At 38.5% G+C, this 21179-nt stretch overlaps 2 protein-coding genes across 3 annotated transcripts in view; one reads left to right on the forward strand and one right to left on the reverse strand.

Annotated features, from left to right (window-relative positions):
* The first annotated feature begins 737 nt into the window (after positions 1-737).
* On the forward strand, positions 738-11970 carry ZNF518B (zinc finger protein 518B). 2 transcript variants are annotated; one of them, XM_027686536.1, is made up of 3 exons: positions 738-904; positions 1240-1320; positions 8155-11970. In XM_027686536.1, exon 3 carries the CDS (start codon positions 8354-8356, stop codon positions 11597-11599), a length of 3246 nt encoding a protein of 1081 aa, XP_027542337.1. In that variant the 5' UTR covers positions 738-904; positions 1240-1320; positions 8155-8353; the 3' UTR covers positions 11600-11970. The 2 variants fall into 2 exon arrangements, with proteins under 2 accessions (XP_027542337.1, XP_027542338.1); XM_027686537.1 differs by lacking the exon at positions 1240-1320.
* Positions 11971-14253: 2283 nt separating this feature from the next.
* CLNK (cytokine dependent hematopoietic cell linker) overlaps positions 14254-21179 on the reverse strand; it is a 28241-nt gene continuing 21315 nt past the window's right edge. Inside the window, exons 13-15 of the mRNA XM_027686538.1 lie at positions 21033-21110; positions 20746-20901; positions 14254-15413 (exon numbers count right to left, since the gene is read on the reverse strand). Of these exons, the coding sequence (XP_027542339.1) occupies positions 15270-15413; positions 20746-20901; positions 21033-21110 (378 nt within the window). The 3' untranslated portion in view covers positions 14254-15269. The remainder of the gene's footprint in view (positions 15414-20745; positions 20902-21032; positions 21111-21179) is intronic.

Genomic DNA, 21179 nt, shown 5'->3' on the forward strand with positions numbered 1-21179 from the left:
CATGCTAACATAACAATCAGCAAAATGGAGTTTAACTTTGAAGTCATGTACTGAAGAGCTCCATTTCTAAGACCTCATCTGGAAAGACTTTGGGCCCCGTGTTAGCTAGTTTCCTTTTTAAGTGGAGGTTACGTACAAAGGAATATGTAACTTAAGTAACATAGTGTAGTGACATTAAATGCACTTTTAGAGGGCAACATGCTGTCAGTTTAAATAATTTTAGCTCCTTTCAAATATCGATAAGAGTAGTTTATTTAAAAAGAAATCTGGATTTTTCAGGACGCATCCGAAAACGTGCAACTACCATGTTACTGTAGGACTTAATTGAGCAATTCCCATGAAACACGCGCCCACACCATACAGTGATGAAACACAGCGGAACCGGCAGGGATGTAGATCCATTATCGGGAACAGCAGCGTATCCTTTGGCACGTTGCATATCAGAATGTGGAGGGACGGCCAGGGCCTTTCCTCAGCCTCTTTTCCCCGGCCTCTTCCCGCGCGGCGGTGCCGGGTCCCTCTCGGGTGCGGGTGCCCAGGGCGGGCGCGGCCGCCCTCCCTGGTTCTCGGCGGAGCTCCCCGCTCGGTTCTCGATAGAGCTCCGCGGTTCTCAGTAGAGCTCTACCCGGCGGTGCCCCGGCGGCGGGCGGGGCGCGGCCGTGAGGTCAGTTCCGCCGCGGCGGTGGGCGGGGGCCGCGCGGGGCCGGGGCGGTGGCGGGGGGCTCACCAGCGCGCCCGCCCTCCCGGGGTAAGAGCCGCAGGGCGGGGCGGCACCCGCGCAGGACGCGGGGCGGCGCTGCGCCGCTCGCGTGTGGCCGGAGACGAGGGGAGCGGCGGCGGCTGGCGGGGTCTGCCCTGAGGGTAGCAGCGCTTTCTTTTCTCTCCTCGCCCTCTCCCGAGCCAGGTAAGGCGCCCTTGCCCCGGGCCCGCGGCTCCCGCCGCCGCCGCCCTGCCGGCTCGCAGCGCGGTGCCGGCGGTGCTGCCCCCTGCGGGCCGGCGGCGGCGCTGCGGGGGCGCTGCGGGCGGAGGTTTGCGCGACCCGCGGAGGGGCCGCACCGCCCGCACCGCATCGCCCGGCTCGGCCTCGGGACACGGGCAGCGAGCGAGCGAGGGAAGGAGAAAGGGAGGCCTCTGGAGAGGCGGCAGCACTGATGCGTGGGTGGGCTGGATGCCCAAGACAAGGAGATTTTTTTATTCTTTTTTTTTTTGGTGGTTTTTTTGTCTCGTGGACGCCATCAGGCCGCTTTGGACTCGTCTGGACTAAGGCTGTTGTCCAGGTTTGTCGTCTTGGTCATCTTCCCGAAGAAAAGGAGCTCTCGGGTTAGTAATTGTATTCCTGAGCAAAATAGAACATCCTCTGTTTTGTGTGCAAATGAGGTTCTTTTGAATATTTGGGCGTAAGAGTCGCTTAATTAAATCCCACATTGAGTTTTGTTGCAAGAGAATCTATCATTGAGAAGTATTACATTGGACACTTAAACATTTTATAGGTCTGAATTACCTTTTCTTTTAAATAGATGATCCAATGTTATCATAGATGTAGCCAAGGTGTCCTACAATGTACATTTAATTAAAAAAGTCTGTTTTATGATTAGGAAAACCAATGGTGTTTTACAGGATTTTTCTAGCAGTCTGTTGTGCATTGTTACTGCAGTAGGTGGTTGCAGTCAAGGCCCTTTTCTTGCCCGTGCAGATAGGATGTGGCTAATCTTAGCAGGAATGAAATCTATAGAAATTAGTTTTAACATCTACATGAGTGCTTTGAGAACTGGGCACGGAGAGATATGTGCTTTTAATGACACTCTTGCCCTTCCACTCCCATTTTCTTCAGTGCCATACTTCCTTGCTGTATTGCTTACAGGCCTTAGAGCTTAGAGAAAAGCAGTGCTACATACTAGTCAGTATGCTCTGGATATACAGAAAGATTCTTAAAATGGTCGTTAATTGTGTGAAATGATGAAATGAGCAGCATAGATTTAAAAAGTTGGTCATAGATGTAATGATAAACAACTGTATAAACATCTCTGAGCACTCTAGACTATTGCTTTTGATACGGTAGTTATTTGGGAATGCCTTGTTAAGCTTATTGCGGGAAGACCACCAAGCAGTTGAATGATATAATAGAAGTGTGTAGCTTTCAGATATGAATAAAGCTAGGCCTAGGTCCTAGAGCCACAGGGAAGCAGACCTCCATTTCAGTAGAATACTGCATAGTACATACATGTACTTGCCTTCGTACAATGCCAATAAACCTCAGTAGATTGGACATTTTTTCACTTACGTTTTGAAAAATAGTGTTTTAATCAATGTTTTGCATGACTTTATAAGTAGTAAACATTTTAAATGTAATTGATTTTTTTCTGTAGAGTGAAAGAACTGTATATTTTATAATAAAAATGAGCTCTAAAAACTTGATGCATGGTCTTTGCTCTTCTTAATTCTCTGCATTGTCATTCTTCATTAATTTTGATTGAAAATCTTGACGTGAATTTCAGATACAAAACAAAAACTGTTATGACTGTGTGATTAGCTGTTACTGTGAAACAAAATGTCTTTTTAAGAAGGAATAATTGTAGACGAAATTTATGTGGTGTATTTGAATAGTTTGTTTTAACACAAAATTAATTATATTAATTAATACAATATGCAATACTTGAGTGAAACACTTTGTATCTCTCCCAGTCATTAGGCCTAAAATTAGTGACTGATAATTGGCAGCTTTGTAGTTGGGTCAGTAGAACAGTTAACTCTGCTTAAGAGAGATAGTCAGTTGATGTTAAACGATCAGTATATGGTGTGTATGCATATATAATTGCAAAATATAGAGAAGGTAGTTTTAAGCAAGCACAGAGATTTAAATTTTTCCCAGGGACTCAAATTTTACACACTGCATCCTCATGATACAATCATGCACACTAGATGCATGCATACATGTCTTCCAGTTTTGCTTAAACTTCTTTTTCCTAGGCATGACTTATATGGGCTTTTCACTACCAAAGGACACCTTGGTTGTTGGCTGCAGCCTGTGAATTTAGTATGTGAGAGGTGTGTGCTTTGCTGAAGTAAGGGCTCGTTTGCTTGATCACATAGCATAAATGTTGTTCATCCCACCCTTTTCATTGATAGCAGCACATAGTTTGAGCTAAAGGGAACTAAACCCCTGCAATATAAATGTTTTTCTTTGAAATGATGAACAAAGTATTAATGTATTTGAAGTAAATAGAAATTTCCTGTCTGACAGGGTCCACATCGGTAGTTTGTAATCTTCTGCAGAGGAAAAACCCTTCTACGGGATGAATTTGGCACAGTCAGACTGCACAGGATGTTTCATCCTATTTTCCTTTGTTTTAATGGATCTTTTGAACCATTACATACATGTGATATCCACAGTTTGGAATACCTTTTGACTCCTGTGGATCTGTTAATCTCTGTGTGTTGAGCAGCACAGTTCAAGATATGCTAGCGTTGTGTGAAAGGTGGGAATACTTCTTTTCATTGAATGCCTGACTCTTTAATGGCACTGAATTTCATGTGTTTGGTAGAAGGAGTGAATGAGGAAGTTTGGTTTATCTTTCTTCTGCTGTCCTTTTTCCATGTACCTCTACATTTTTACTTATTTTTTTTCCTTTTTTTAAAAAAAAACAAACTAGGGCCTCTAGAATTTTGTTTTCATTTTTCCTAATTCGAGTACCTTATTGTATTTCTGAATATTTTTACATTTTTTTTCTGAATCCATTACTGTAAAGATAATGACTGGAACTGATTTTAACACTCTTAGTGTCTCTTACTCCATTCTTCATCCATCCTGTTCCTATGTTTGCCATTCACTCCTTGTAGACTTTCAGGTCTTCCTTTAATGATGTCTTTGGATTGGTCTGTGTGCACTGCACATGAAGAATCAAGTATCTATCTTTAAATTTTCTGAAATGTGTTTCTGCCAGCCCTTTAAACATGAAAACAAGTCTTAAGGGGAATTACTCCCTCCCCTGCCCTCCCCCAGTGATATGGAGTTAATGTATGTAATGTTCTCCTTGCTTTGTACATTGATGATCTCAGTTTTTTGAAGTAACCAGAAAAAACAAATTTATTTTTTTTTAAATATAAACATGAAATTACAATCTCATTTTGGGCTTGTTTTATTTAAAACAATGATAAATTGGACCTGTTTGTTTCAAAACTTTTCTTATTAACTGTTCAGGGTACATGGTGAATTACTAGCTAGAAAGACAGCAGAGATATTACTTTGGCATCAACTCATTATTCGCTTCTTTTTCACCTTGTACTAGATCTGGCTGGGATGGAGTTAAAAAGCAGCCTGTACAGTGATGTGTTTTGGACCTCTGGCTAAAACAGTGTTGATAACACAACAATGTCTTGGTCATTTCTGAACAGTGTTTGCATAATATCGAGGTTTTCTTTTCCCCCTCTCTCTGCCTTTGCTGCAGTGAATAGGCATGGGGTGGGCAATAGATTGAGAGGGCACACAGCTGAGACAGCTGATTAGAACTGGTCAGGGGGATAGGCCATGTCACATAATGTCATGCTTAGCCAGGAAAACTGGAAGTAAAAGAAGAAGAAGGGGAGAGGGGGGTTGCCTTCCAATGTGGCTGCCGCTCGGAGACTGGCTGGGCATTTGTCTGCTTGTGGAAGGTGGTGAGTGATTTCCCTTATGTCACTTCCCTGCCTCTTTCCTTCTATTCAGCTGCCTTTGTCCTGACCCATAAACTTTCTTGTGCTTTTTCTCTACTTCACTCTTCTTCCTACTCAGGAGGAACACCAGCAAGCGGTTGTGTGGCTGCTTGTCTGCTGGCTAGGATCAACCCACTGCACATATGGAAGACAATCACACACCAGCACTTGAAGCCTGGATTCTAGCAACATGGTATTTGTCACAGGTCTGAATAAAAGCTTGGTTTTGGGGTTGAACCCTGACAAACCTAGTTGTTTTCACTTTCCTACGTAAAGCTGTTTGAATTAGGAAAGTTTAGTAGGATTACTAGCCTATTCTTTGAACTACCTCTATTAAATTTTTCTAGTGTCTTCTTGGACTGAGCAGCCCAGATCTGTCTGTTAAAGTAAGGTGTTCTTAAAACGCTGGACTGTGTTTCTTGTACTTCCCTGCCCTTTAAAGCATGTCGATAATTTTTCATGTTGTCCCTTAAGATGAAGTTTACAATGTTAAAAAAATATAAGAAAATTCTCTGGATTTATAATACTTTTTTTGTGGTTAAGCATGTTGGTGGCATAAAATGCTCTATATGTAGCTTTTTGGTCAATTCATATGGAAGGCAGTTTCAGTGTCAATGGATAGCTATTAACAGCAAAAAAAAAGGCAAGTACTGACTAAACGTCATCCTTTCCTTTCAAATGCAATTTTAGTTCTTTCTTAAAGCTTATAGAAATGTGCAAAGCATCTTTGGTCTGGATATTGAGCTTATCAAGATCTCTTACCATCTTTCTCTTGAAGCAAAACAGTGGATCTCCTGAACACAGGCCTACCATCACACTTGTCTGTCAATGGGTTCATCTTAAGTCTAAAAAGTGGTAGTAGCAGAGGAAGAATGTTCCATATGAACTACTGCACACGTTTGCTTTTTCTTTCCTTTTTAGAATCAGAATAATAGAGGGCATAATGTCACCCAGATGAGAATTGCTTAAAAAAAAAAATCTCCAGATCATGATACATCAGTTGTATACTTTCCTCCTTCCTGCAAGGCTGCCATTGACTTTTTCACATTTTTCACAAATATTTTCACAGCTGTCTGCCGTGCACTGAGATGAGGTTACTACAGTCCTAGAACTACCTACTAAGGAGTTTTAGTGTGCAGCCGTTCATCTTCTAAAGAGTGAAAAGCTCATTATGTTGTCCCTAACCAGTTTTCTATCTTATTTTTACAGTTATTTGAGGTTGCATTCAGTATACTTACTCTTTGCAGAGCCCCATCTTTAGGGCAGCAGTTAGGGATATTGGCAGATGGAGCACACAAATATAGAATCACTGGATGGTTTGGGTTGGAAGGGACATTAAAGATCATTTAGTTCCAACCCCCCTGCCGTGGGTTGGGGCACCTTCCACTAGACCAGGTTACTCAGGGCTCCATCCAATATGGCCTCAAACACCTCGAGGGATAGGGCGTCCACAACTTCTGTGGCAACCTGTCACAGTAAAGATTTTCTTCTTAATATCTGACCTAAATCCACCCTCCTTCAGCTTGAGGCCATTCCCCCTTGTCCTGTCACTACATACCCTTGTGAAAAGTCCCTCTCCAGCCTTCTTGAGAGCCTGCTTTAAGTACTGGAAGGGACTATAAGGACTCCCCAAAGCCTTCTCTTCTCCAGCTCTCTCAGCCTGCCTTCATAGGAGAGGTGTTCCTGCCCTGTGATCAACTTGGAACGATTCCAGAGGAGAGCCACTAAAAGGCCCACATCTTTCTTGTGTTGAGGGTCCCACATCTAGACAGTACTCCAGGTAGGGTCTCACAAGAGCAGAGTAGGGGGGCATAATCACCTCCCTCAACCTGCTGGCCACGCTGCTTTTGTTGCAGCCCAGCATACAGTTGCTCTCTGGGCTGAGAGCACATAAAATGTGGGTAAAGGTGTTTGGATGAGATGCTGGCTTCTGTCAAGCCATTGGGGGGATCACAGAAACATTTAGGCTGGAACAGACCTCCAAGAGTCCAACCATTAACCCAGCACTGCCAAGCCAACTTTTTCTCCTGAGCCTCCTTTTCTCCAGGCTAAACACCCCCAGTTCCCTCAGCCACTCCTCATAAGACTTGTGCTCCAGACCCTCCACTAGCTTTGTTGCCCTTCTCTGGGCATGCTCCAGTACCTCAATGTCTTTTCAGTACCATAGGGTAATTTCTTTGTTAACATACGATTATTGTCATGGGAAGCTACTTAAGTGATCTCAGCATTGTGCTTTTGGAGTCTAAATCAGGTCTTGATCTCTGTAGATAGACTTGATGAGGAACTGGATTTCAGAAGCAGAAGTCTTCTGTTGGGTGTATTGAAAAGGCATCTAGAATTAACCTCATGAAATAGATTATTTGTGAATGCAGGTCTGTGCAATGCCATGTCTGTAGTTAACTGTTAGAATAAGAAAGATGTTGAGTAGATTTTATTTGTTGGTGTTAGCTTTGGATTTTATTTTATATATGTCTCAAAAGCCTAATTTAGTTGTTTATTTTCCAAATAACAGTGGTCTCATAGTCTTGCCAAAAACTTAAAGGCTGAGATCTTGTTCCTGTGAAATGTAGTAAAGAGACAGTCAGAGTGCTGGAACTTGTGGGGCCAAATATACTGCACATGTTCATGTGGTGGTTTACAGTGATATTGCTGTTCTCCTTCTGCCTTATGTTACATTGTTTATTTTGCTTGATTGACATTCTGTATTATCAGGATGCAGTGAATTATTTATATGCTTGTCCACATATATAGAAGTGATTACACTGTGATATTAATAGAAGAGAAAGTAATTAATTTTGCAGCCACAGATTGTTTTGACTTCATTACTTTGAGAACATGTGAATCATATCTTCTTATGAATTGGCATTCAAGACTGTTTGGATCTGAAACGTTGGCACTGATTAGAAAAGAACTTCCCTCTGTATGTCAGGAATTTCTGTGCTAACTTAAAAATCCTTATATTTAAAAACAAACAAATAGTTCTGTGTTTCTAGTAACCATTGCAACCATGTTCTGTTTCCCTGCTGGGATTCACAAATGTGTGGCACTTGCACTGTTTCATAATATCTTGTCCTGAATCGAGGGCTGTACATGAACTGAAGTCATACTATGCTGCTCAGTTCTGTTGCCAAACATCTTTCTTATTAGGTTTCTAAATACGTTTCTTAAATGTAAAATTTTTCTTGACATGGGGGAAGTAGCACGAACTCTTTAGGTTTTGATACGTAGCAGATAACTTATTTATTTATGAAATTTTTGAATAAGAGCAAATGTTAAAGGATTATTTGATTTGGTATTTTTTACTTAGTTAATGGTGTATGTGCAGAATGCAATCAGTGGTATATTAACAGTAGATTTGCACTCTGTAATTCAGCTGTAGTCTGCTAATAGTTCACTTATTAGTTCTTTGTATTTCAGTGATCCCTGAATCCTAACTGACTCAATCTTCTGCTTTTTATTCTTTAGTGCTGCAAGTTGTTTGACTAAAGTTAAGAACATGGAATATAATACAGATGCAGTTGCTTGAACATCATTTCTTCTAAAGCATGTATTCTGCAGATTGGCAGCCTGAATGATTGATTGATTGATAAGACTAATACCAAGAAAAAATTTTATCTGTTGCTGCTGTGTTTGATGAAACTGGTGCAGAGTCACGTCTTCTGAAATGCAGTTGAAAAAAATGAGGGAAATATTACCAAGATTGTACCCTGGCCAAGTTAATGATAGGAATAATTCCCTAACTACACCCCGAAAGCAATCTTCTGAGGATAAAACAAATCCATCAAATGGGGAGGATGACCAAAACTGCTGTTACCAAGGAACTGAGGCTGAGAACAATAAATTGTCACTGATAAGCTGTATAAAATGCAGAAGTGTTCAGAAAATTTCAGTGCAAGATATAGAGAAGCATAAGAAGATTGGGTGGACTGAAGACAAAAATTTCATCTGCAAGAAATGTAGTCATATTACACCACCAGCTTTCCATTTTGTTCCTATGGGTGCCAATGCTGCAGACTTTAAAGAACATGAAAGGAAAACCCCAAGTAAACCCCAGAAAACATTTAAAGTAAAAAATTTTCTGCCAGGTAAATACTACTGTGATAAATGTAGATTTTCAACAAAGGATCCTTTACAGTATAAAAAACATGTAGAGCAACATGAAGAAATTAAGTTTCTTTGTTCCCACTGTAGTTATGTATCCTACACCAAAGGAGAATTCCAGAGACATTTGGTGAAACACACTGGAACTTTCCCATATCAGTGTGAGTACTGTGAGTATGGTGCTGTTAGACATGACTATATAGTGAAACATACGAGAAGAGTACATGAAACACCCACAAAACGGCTATCAAATACTCTCATAAAACACAAGCAAAAGAAGCTGAGTCAAAGCACTTTATGTAAAAAGCAGAAATACAATAAAATTCCTTTTCAGAATGAATTTTCGAATTTGTCTTCAAATATGGTTTGTGAGATTCCAGGTAAAGCAACTAAAACAGTCTGTTCATCTCATAATGTAGAATGTAGTGTAAATGCAGCGTCAGTCGGGGATAAAACAGTGTTGGAGCCATCTGAAATGAGTGTATGTGAGAATCAAAGTGTGGAAGTTGAGGTTTATTCTCCAAAAACAGAGCCTTTACAGCCTGGGATGCCTTTAACAGTAATTGCGCCGTCTGAACTTGTAGTTCCTTCTAACTGTTTAGCTCAGATAGTAGAGATTAAAATAGTGAATGGAGCACAACAGCTGGTTCTTAAACTAATTCCTATGAAAGAAGCAACTTACAAACCTGTGAACTGTGCTGAAGAGGAACTTGAGAGTCAAGGTATAGAACGATCTACAGAAGGAAAAAAACCGTCATCTGTATCTCAAAATGACTTACTAACCATGGAAGTGAATGTAGACAAATCCTCCAGTGTTAGTAACCAGCTTAATTTGGATAGTACGTATGACAAGAATTCTGAATGTCTTTGTTCTTCTGATTCTCAACTCTCAACCTGTAGCTCTGTATCTATACAGAGAGAAGATGCATCAAAATTACACTTTCATTTGGTGAAAGGTATTGATGTCCATTCAGGTGTTATAAAACTTTGTTCTCCATCTCTGGTAATGAACAGTACTGAAAAAAAAAGTGATCTTAAGTCCTCAAGGTGGGAAGTAGATGGAAAAAATAATTTCCATTGTGATTTGTACCGTTATGAAGAAGCTGAAGATATACACCTGCGAAAATACGCTTCTATTTCTGAAGATAAAGGTTCCAAGAACATTTCATTAGAGGCTGCTCAGGAGAGCAGAAATTATTCTGCAGTCCTAAAAGAAAAGTATACATTGCCTGTGAAAAGGGATGACAAAGAATGTAAGAGTCTGCCAGTCAGCTCTACAGAAGCACATTTAGCTGGTATGGGTTTTGATAAAAAATGTGTTACATCTTCTGAGGCAGGAAAAAAATTTCACATCGCTAAAACTCCACCTTTTGAGGATATAACTTTTGGCTTTAGCAAAGTAAAGAGAGCTGAAACCATAAGTCAAAAGAACAGTCGTCTTCTGGAATCACTAGAACTACAGAAGATGAAAAATAAAGGCAGTTCTGAAGGGCCTGTTATTTCATCTGTATTTTCCCTTAGCTCTGGGGCTGAAAACGTTCCAGAAGATGTCAGATGGGTTGACAAAACACGCAGTAAGAAGTCAGCAACATTGCTCTGTAGAAAGATTGCTCAGCTCATGTCTGAATCTAATATGAAATCCCTGCCTTTGAGATGTCAAGCTTCTCGTAAGAAGGTGCTTTTGCCTCAAGAAAGTTCAGCGAGTTGTGAGAGAGTTGTATGTGCCCCTGAAGTGGAACAGCCTGTAACTTTGTCTCAAGAGCATGGTGGAAACAGTGTGATTAGTAGTAAAGAACACGGTGAAGATCAGCTATTTACATTTGCAAGAACATCTAAAAACAGGGTGACTAAAAATTCCCATGTTGCTACTCCCGTATTTATCCCCAAAGGGACAATGCTGAGAGTGCTGAATGCTACTAGCAGTCAAAACTCAGATGGAACAGAAAACAGCGGTGAAACATCGGCTCCTTCTATGTATTGCAATGAAATGTTTCTGCCTCGCCCAGTCCCTGTTAGTGTTTCTGAAACACTTCGTGATAATTTGCCATGTTTGCCTAATCAGAGTGAACCAAATACTGAGTCCCGAAGTATATTGCTCAGGCAAAGACCAAAGCGAGAGGCAAGTGTTAAAAATAATAGCAAACAAACTGGTGTACCATTTCAGAAAAGCAGTGATGTGAGCAAGCCAAGCAAGCCCTATTCAAAAAGTCAATTAAGTCCCAAAAATAAGGCAAAACAAGCAAGCTTCAGAGAACTTCCTAAGAGGAAAACAAGAACTCAGTTGGAAACCACTTCAAGTTCTGACATGTCGTACCTGTTGACAGCAAGACGTCTTCGGCTTGTCCCTCTGAAAATGAATCAGTTGATAAAATGCCCTCGTCGTAACCAGCCAGTTGTGGTACTAAACCATCCTGATGTTGATTCACCAGAGATAATTAATGTCATGAAGACTATCAACAAGTATAAAGGTCAAGTCCTGAAAGTAGTTCTGTCAGAAAGGACAAGTAGTTGTCTTGGTGTCAAACGTTATCGAAAGCGTCTTACTATTCAGAATGTTGAGACAGGCAACCAAACAAAAAAGCAGAGTATGCTAAAAATGAAGCTGAAAAAGACTCATAAAAACAACTACCAGGTGGTGGAAACCTCACCACCTGAAACACTTCGGTGTCTGTTTAAGTGTTGGTTTTGTGGAAGAGTATATATGGACCAAGAAGAATGGATAAGTCATGGACAGAGGCACTTAATAGAGGCAACCAAGGGTTGGGATGTTCTTTCTCTTCAAGCAAAAAACCATCAAGTGAGAGACTAGTGGAGGTTTCCCCTCTTGTTTTTAATGAGTGCCACTAACGTGCTTGGGATGGAGGATTGAAGTAACTGCTTTATTTTGCCGAAAGATCTCTGCTGTTAGCAAAGTGGAAGAAGAGAGCAGAATTAGAGAGAGAGAGAGACAGAGAGAGAGAAGCCGATAGCAAGGATTAGCAAAGTACTGCTTTGCACTCTCGTGCTTGAAATTTGTATTGGAGGTCAATTTCATCTGTTCCATGGGAGAAATTTGAAAAATATTTGCTATGCAAACATCTTTCTACTTACCCTAGGATACTATGCTGTAACTGGTTTGTGCTAGGTCTCTGTGGATTAAAGTCTTAGATGGTGAGATCTTTGTAAATTTAACAGGATTTAGTTTGCTTTATTACAGCATGGTGTGTCAGAGATCGAGCACTTGTATACTGAAAAGCACCTTTGGTCCTCCGTGGACAGCAAGTGTATATCATAGGTTTTAGTGGCAAACTAAGCACTATCCATAAAAAGTAAAAGTTAAATGCAAGTGCTCTGTTTCAGTGGGATAAAAACACTTCTGCTGACTTCAGAGGAGATACAAGGGTGTAAATGAAAAATCTGTGGAATCAGTTACTCCCCACTAGGTCAGATAGCACTAATAAGTTTAATTTTGTTTAGTACTTAGTCTTTACTTAGCCTATATTGTGTAGATGTGAAAGAACAGAGCAGTCAGGTTTCTGTACCATCAAGCCAGAGATACAATCAGGCTTGAGTTGATAGGAACAAGAAGCACTTCTCTATATGGCCTGTAGGCTGTTCTGCAATAGTAATAGCCAAACATAAACCCTCTACCACCATGTGTGTGATAGGATATTTACAGAACTCAGCATTTGGTTAGAACTCTAGTTAGTGAGCTTGTTTACAGAGGAACTTGCTGAAGATGAAGACTTTTCAAAATGAAAAGCCACGTTGCACAGTTTTATTTTGACAGTGTTGAATCAGATTTTCAGTGCAATCTTTCATCATTCTTAAGAATTTAGATGTTGTTAGAATATATTTTTTGTAAGCCTCAAATTCATACAAGCATGTGCCTAGTTACAGATTATGTCTAACATGTACCTACTGACTTCAGTGCAGTGTGAACATTGCTCAGTTTCTTAAACAAATTTCTAAATCAGGGCCAAATTTCAAGTTTTAGTAAAGAAGAGGGATGGATGACACTGAAGTGTACTGTTTCTGGATGTGTACTATAGATGTTTCTCTTCATCTTGTCAATTTTAAATCATTTTAGAATCATATAGAATGAAATATATTGAAGCACATACTTATAATTAAAATAACTTCTTACAGTTTTAGGGATAAGAAAATCAATACTGACTCTAATGCTGGATGTGTGTTCTATGTTTGAACTGGGACTTCTCTTGAAAAACTGGTAGTCCCTGATTCTTTTCACTGTTGGTGCATTTTTGTAACAGTTTAAGCTGGGAATATTTTTTTATATGCTCCAGCAGATTATACATTGTTTTGATAAAGTATTTATCATGTCTGCATTGAAATGTAAATATTTTAAAACTACATCTGACTGAGGTTTATTTTCAAAACCACTTATTGCTTTCCCATAATTTTGCAATACAGTGTTAAAATCTTTCAGACAGTTGGTGCTTTAAGTCAGATCTTTTTTGTCATGTACACATTGAAAATTTTTGTATCATTTGTATCAGACTAACCTATTCCACAGAACAAACTTCGTTTTGCCTGTTTTGTCAATAATAAGGAAATGACAGTTCTCATTTTGTATTCAAATGGAATTATATTTTTTTAGATGGGTACACTAGAGGGTTTTTTTTTCACTTCATATACTTCAATGCCAAACCTAACAGTGCTCTTTGCATTTTCAATGGTGAGAATAGTTTCCGTTTTAAAATTCTGGCATATCATATACAATAAATACTGAAATGGTTATCATAAAAAAACCCACAAACATGGTTAGAATTCCTCCTTTGTTTTAACTCCTTCAGTCCAGGTTACTGTTTGAATTAATTTTGTTTCTGTAGAAGCAACTAAATAAATAGTTTTGAATTTGCTTCTTAAGAGTTGTCACTGGCGAAATTAAAACATTGCTTATGAAAGTTGTACTGGGGAGGGGTGGGAGAGGTGTTGCTGCTCAGCTTTAAAAACTCTAGGTGGATTAAGTATACTAGTAATGCTTGTCTTCGTCTGTAAGCGAGTTTACTGTTTACTTTAGTAAAAATCTGCAAAACTTGGTATGTCACTGCCATAACCTGCTATCTAAATTGTTGAGATGTGGGGGTTTTATGGTTCTTAATTTAGAAATTTTTTTTGTTTTGTTTTTTAACATGGAAGTCTTTTGTAAGTTAAATTGTATTGTGGCTATGAAACTCTTAAAGCAGGTTACGTCATGCTTCTTTTTCTTTTTATGAGCTCTGCTAAACTCTACTTTTAGCAGCTTCTGTTTTGTTAATTTTATTCTTATTAGGAAATGTTATGTCAGAGTAATTTCCTTTAACAGGTTCATCAGTTTGAGAGAAATAATTACAGTGAATGTTCTCTTGCATTTTGATGCAGCATTGAGAAATAAAAATGTTTCAAAAAAATAGTAACTTAAATTTTTTTAGAGCTGGTTTGTGCCACCTACTACGTCATAAATGGGGTTGGAATGTTGTGGTTTTGGGCTTGAGTGTTTTTATTCTTGTTCCTATTCTTAAGGATAAAGTAACTGATGTTACTTTTTTGTATATTCCAATTACCTAGCCAAACTTTCTGAGTGTGCTTAGAAAGGAAGACTATGGATGCTATGCAGAAAAAAAACTTGAAGTTTGCCTTTCATATACATATGGAATTTAGTTAGGGCTTCCAAAACTCAGATTGTATGAATAAGTATCACGGTATTTTTTTGCTGGAAAAAAAAAATCACATTCTCATGTTCTTTGATACACACTGGAGCATGTTTTCTTGTTGAGTTTGAAGCACATCTACTGTTCCTATTGATGATTTTTATCTCTATATTTGCACATAGTATGAATTCAAAGTGACTGTTTACATAATTGTTTTACTTATGTAAGTGTTTGAAGGCTCAGGTATGGAATACAAGTATCTGCTACACAAGCTAAAGAGTAAGTGTTTGCTGTAATTATGTACATTCTATTACTTAACCATCTTTATAATCTGCTCCAATACCTATGAGCAGCAGCTAACACTGACTTCAGTGTTGGCTGAGCACAGCTTGTTGTTGAGCAAACATATGCACACCACATGAAATTGTTAGACAGTGAGAGCTCTGGCACATAGCATTTCATGTGTATTTTTAAAAGCAAGAATATTTTTTTTATATGACTGTGGTATGCTTTATTAGCTTTTGCTACTTAGTGCAGTTTACATGACATTTAGGTGAGCAAGAGTGAGTTTGATTTCCATCTTATGGTAGAAGGTAGAGTGCAAGATAAGCAAATGGGTCCGTCATTGTCAGGATACCAGGAGTTGGTTTCAACACTTCTCTGTGAATTAATACGTTGACATATACTTTACCTGTATCCTCAAAGTTAGATTGCAACAATCAAAAAATGGAGTAGATCTGTAGAATGCTACATATTATGGGGAGCTCCTTGCTCAAAAGGCTAATCTGATTTTTGAGACATTTAAATAACTGTTCTATTTACATCTGTACAAATGAATCTGCGATGTTAAGGCAGAAAGTATCTGCGTGACTTGAATGGATGTGTGAGGTAGCATTGTTCTCTGTGAGTTCCTGACTGATCCTTTCCATCAATGAGTTTTATGGGAACATGTTTGTAGAATTCAATGATCTCTTCCACAGAATTAAATTTCTGGGGGGGGGAAAAATAGTAATCAGTGACTGAAAATACAATTGCTATATGATTTAATCTATAACATTAAAAGACTATTGATTAACCGTATTAAAAATAGGTAGTATTTTGCATAGAATTATGATTAGATGGAAGTGATTATAAAAGGAAAAGTACCATATTTTGATCCTCTTATTTCCTTTGTGTGTCTCTGTCTTGCGTAGGAGAAAGCAGCTGGCTGCTTAGGGCAAAAGGGGAGCATATCTAAGCCCTGATAATGCAGTATCAGCTAGAAAAGTTTATGATGCCAGGCGTGATGACAGATGTTGAAATGACGAAATCACTAATTTTTGCTGGCAAAAGTTGCACTTAATTAGCAGTACATGATACTTTACACCGCAAGTTTCATTATTAAATGTAACCTTTTTTTCCCCACATTCAGTTTCTTGCGAAAGTTGCTATAAAAGTGTGGAACAAGGAGCATTCCAGCAGGCTACTAGTCTTGTTCTCTTGTGCTCAAAACAAAGACAACCTCCAAGCACATTCCTAGACTGACTGGTTAGGCAGTCCTTAAGTTTAAATAGTTCTCTTCCCTATCTGTAACTTCTAAGCTCTCACCACACCATGAAGCTCTCACCATATCACTGTTTTTCCTCTTGGTCTATTCTTTGGACTCATTGGTATTAAATCACTAGAACTGCACACAGTAATGCAAGCTTACTTTGACATTAATACTTATCATGTATTTATGTAACATTCACTGTGAGTGTGAACCTTCATTGTACACCTGGTGGTATCTTGTCATAGTTTCTCTCATCCCCACCTGTTTCACACCTAGATTATAACAACAGAATCTGATTAAATATGTGATTTGGTGAAACTGTTTCTGTATTAAGATGAAAGCCATTGTGCTAATTTTTTTAGTTTTGTTTTGATAATTTTTACTTGTATGCATTTGTTCTACTTTGCTATCTTGTCTTTGTTTATGTTCAAAGTCACTGTTGCTACTGAAAATCCAGGCAAAAACTGTGATTTGTATTTCGTGCCATACGAAAGTAACTGTTCCTTTTTTTATTCTAAACATTTTGTGAGCACGAATTCTTTTCCTGCTTTCTAATGCTTTTTTGTTAGTTGGGAGGTTAAAAAGTCTTACTGTAATTGTTCATCTGCTTTGGAAATTTAACTAGGCTAGTCACATTATTGCTGTACCTTTAAGCTGTAGTTCTTTGGTAATGAGAGAAAAATGTTTCAGATGTTACTTAGGTATTTTTTTCTATTTTATTTCATGCTGTACTCTTATTTGAGTTAATGAATTTTAATATATTAAGCTCTGAGTCTCTTTATGTCTGCTAGAACATGAAGTTGACTTAGACACTATAGTGATGAGGTCTAGAATTTTATGTCCTCAGATCTTTTAATGGAACTCCCCCCCCACTTTGTTAGGCGTAAAGATACCTAAAGACGTAGAGATGAAGAAAATTCAGTACTTGATTTGTTTCCCTTTACTGTGTGAAGAAACTCAAGCAATCTCTACTGTCATAGGAATGTCTATCTGCTGGTCTTCAGACTGTTCTGGAGAGATGGGAATAGGGTCTCAAGGATTGCTCATGAAAGATATAGTTTTGAATTGTGTTGGGGTGGTGGCAGGACTCTGGGCTCTGTCACACATCCTGAATGAGACTGTTCATCCCTGAGCTGTCATTTAAGCTGTGGACAAGATGTTTACCTTGTAAGTATCTTTCTCATTTGGAAATATTGGCTGTTTGCTGTGCTTGTTTTCCTGGCAGTAACTTTTGACATAACACTGTCAGTGGAAGGCATCGTGGAAGTGCTCCCTAATCTACTTGGATGAGGCAGGCCAGTTTGATGGCTGGTGAAGGTAGGTGGAACTAATCCATTTGACTCACATGGAAATAAACTGACTGAAATGATGTAGCTGGTATGACTGATAGTTTGAAGATGAAAGTTAGCTGCAAATGGAGTGGTGAGAATGGAGAAAATATCTCTGGCCAGAACAGGGAGATCCAGAGATCTACACCAGGCCATGCACTAAGCTTCTTTGTAAAATAGGCACGGAGTTGAAGGGAAGCCTACTTCTGCCTTTGATTTTTAGTTACTGAATTGGGAGTTGAGCCTGGTGCTGCAGACATGCTAAAACCCTGTATTTTGTGTGTGGTAAATCTAGTTTTGCAAAGGAGATAAGAAAAATATTTAAATTTTGTGTCATTATCATCTTTATATGCAAGCAAGGTTTGTATTTTTTCATCTTCAAAAGAGTTGTGCACATGAAAGGAGGCAGTGTTGTAGGATCTCTGGATCTTTACTAGTGAAACTGTCTGGCATAGAGAAAGGCAATATTCAAGTAAATGGTGCTCAGGACAGCTGTTTTGAATGTAAATGTCTAAATTCTATGTATGCCTCATTTGGGGATCTGGTCTTTATAGCTTTATATGATTTGGCCTTAGTAAGCTCAGTATAATATATTAAATATGTATTTAGGTGTGAACATCTGTGGCTAAATTGCTAGCAAAAGATGTACCTTCACCAAGAGAGTTAGTGGTGGATTGTTTCCCCCCCCATCCCTACTTGTATTCATTATATTAGAATTTGATACTAATTTAGCTGCATGGAACTTCATTTACTTCAAACATAAAAATCTGATCATCAACCCCTCTTCCCCCTGTCTCTGAGGCCCTATAGGGCTACATCAGAGCTAATGATAGAAGCACTCATGAGAGTTGAATTAAATAAGTTTTAAAAAATAATTGTTAGTTGGAAATCTGATTCGATGATACAAAGCATTAACAACTTGTAAACTCTATGTGAAAAATCAAAAGTTGCAGTAGTATAGGGAAAACTTTGAATAATTATATTTACATATTAAAAAAGCACATCTTTTTAATGGATGAAAATAGACTAATTCAAAAGTGAAAACACTGCAGAAAATCTATTAAGACTGAACCTCTGAACAAAATCACCAACTGGAGAGAAATGTAGTAGGTCTGCACCTGTTTGTTGGTGTTCAGATTTCTTTCTCTTTGGCAGGTGAAGAGGGAATATTCAGCTAATCTAGATAGAGCAGCTGGTCTGGCTGCACTGTGCTGTGCAAAATGTGGTGTAACAAAGGGTATCCCTGCTGAGGGACAATGCAGAGTGCTCTGGAAAGCATTTTAACAGGCACTGGAAAATTACAGGCAGCAATTTGCTGTAATTCACAGCCTTACAAAGTGTTTTCACCCTCCTGAGAAAAGAACCTCAGACTCAACTGCAGAAATTGAGATGACAGTTTTCAAGAAAGAGCATTTTTGGGGAATCCCTTCAGACTGCCTGAGATGGAAGAAGCTCTTCTGAGCAATGTTGGTGCCACTGATTGTTCATTACTGCCCATGTGCCTTGTACCCACTTCTGTTTTCACGTCTTGCTGCTGAGCATAATACACAGGAGTAAGAGATTGCCATGTCTGTGATTCTTTGGTACAACACTTAATTAACTGACTAGCAACACAATTCTGGAATTTTTCTGTTGTGCTTGAAGTACAGGAGGATTTCTGAGTTAAAGAGAAACAATACTTAAAAAAGAAGGTTTAAGGTAAGGTGCTGTGATTATGGATTTGACCTGGTAGAGCCAAGTCTTGATTGTTAGCTAGGTGCTTGGAATCCTTATTCTGGAATTTTTACTTTCCAGTTTGACTGTTTTCAGTCCAGACTCTTAAGCTATGTTCTGTCTGTGCAGAAGTTGGAACAAACAACAAAGACATATATTTTGGTATTTCCTGAGATGGGAGGGATTGTGTTCTCCTTCCTTTTAGTTCAGTAAAAATTGTTCATGTACTGTTCAAGTAATTTTCTAGTTACCTTAATTGTTAAAGCTGTTAACATGATGAAAATTTAGCTTTATGTCTTTATTCTATAGTCTACCATACACATACTACCTTATGCTGCAGTGTGTCATATTTCATTTGTTGTTTCTGATCTGAGCCAGGAAGACTAAACAATGTAAGAACCGTGGAAAACTAAACTTTCTTTCTCCTAAATCATACTTAAACTCCAGGAAATCTTCTGTGAGGTTCAGTTCAGAAATGCAGTCAGTCCTTTACAGAAGACTGGTCACTACAGCAGCACCAGGACCATGGTACCTGCAGTACAATTCTCGATTTGTGCTACAGTTCAGCTTCCCAAAGTGTTCAAATGTGCTTGAATAATTAAGGATTTTCTCTCACCCCTTATCATTAAACCAATGTTCCTGAAGAACAACTTGCCAGTAAACCTTGTCCCTCTTGTGAAAGCTCATAAATCCTATCCCATGTTTTCTAATAAGAATTCTAATATAAATTTTGAACCTGTCAGATGGTTGAAGTTGGCTTCGGTCAATTGTGACTTCAGTTTTTTTAAGTCTCTCTATACAAAAGGTAAGTTTTAAAAAGTATTGACGTGCATGGAAAGGGCATAATTGAAGATTCAGCTCCAGAGGCTTTGCTGCTTCACCCGAGTTGGATTTGTCAGTCATTTACACAGCTGATAACTCATAGGAGGTTGTTGCTTTGCTTTTTTGCTCTGCAGCTGAGCATTCTTGAAGTTTTAGGATTTTTTTTTTTTGCACGTATCACATTTTTATAGAGATGACTTTCAGGTTTAATGTTTTATTTTGTCTTTTGTTAAAGACTTGCAGATACAGTGTTATTTAACAATATAGGTAGAATAAGAATTAGACTCCTATCATGACTATAATTGAATTGAATTATGTAAAAAAGCATTGCTAATCTAAAGGGATTTTCTAATTGAAATTTAGCGTATCTGAAAGACTGATTGCTGGGGACCCACATGATTTAATTGCTTCTGAATATCCATGACAACTCTTGTCTTATTGCCTCATTAAAAAAAAAAATTCTCCTTTTCTGTATGAGGCACAGACAACAAGAGACATTAAACAGCAAAAGCAGCACCAGGCCATGCTGTCAGATATGTGAAGTAGTATGTATTTGAAACTGTTTGCTTATATTATCACAAGTTTAAAAATATGCTAAAATAATATGTATACTTGAAAAGGTAGAACTTTTCTTTCCCTTTTACTTTGCAGGTGTTACTTACAGCAGATAGAAGTATTGTAAGTACTTAGGAAAGTTTTACATTGATGTAAATCTGAATTTGAGTATGATATGTAAAATTTGGTTTTAAATTATTATGTAAGCTGCTTGAAAATTTGAGACATATTTGAAATGAGAGTATTGTAAAAGAAGCTAATGAAACAGCAAGTTCGTTATGTAGGAGAGTTTGTAACTAATATTTAGTATTAAGAACTTGTGAAGTGCAACATAAAAGCTATAGACTGTAACAGCAGATGGGATTTTACTTACACCATCTCCTCTGAGCCCTGTTCCCAGTGCATATTGTTGGCTTTCTTCCAGAAAACGTACTTTAATGTTGTATACTCTTCTTCCATAATAAACAACCAAAACATATGGTTCAGCCTTTGATTTCTTTGAACAATCTCTAACCAAGAATGTCTCATCCTGTATGATACAGATTTGAATTACAGATTGTATGGTTAGTTCACAACAAAACTTGTAAGCCATTATGGGCAATTTACAGAAATTTTCCCCCAAGAGTTTGTACCCCAGGTTTTGAGATAAATGGTACTTACAATGTTTTCCTGTAGCAGTGCCTTCTCTGCTTCGTGGCGATCGTATTCTCCAACATACCATTCACATTTGTTTAAATCCTTAATTTTAAGATATCGTAATCAGTGTATAGAAATTAACAACAGCTGGCCGAAACAAAGCCAGTGAAA

This window comes from Neopelma chrysocephalum, unplaced genomic scaffold (genome assembly GCF_003984885.1).
Source record: "Neopelma chrysocephalum unplaced genomic scaffold, ASM398488v2 Primary Assembly neopelma1_71, whole genome shotgun sequence".
Lineage (NCBI taxonomy): Eukaryota > Metazoa > Chordata > Aves > Passeriformes > Pipridae > Neopelma > Neopelma chrysocephalum.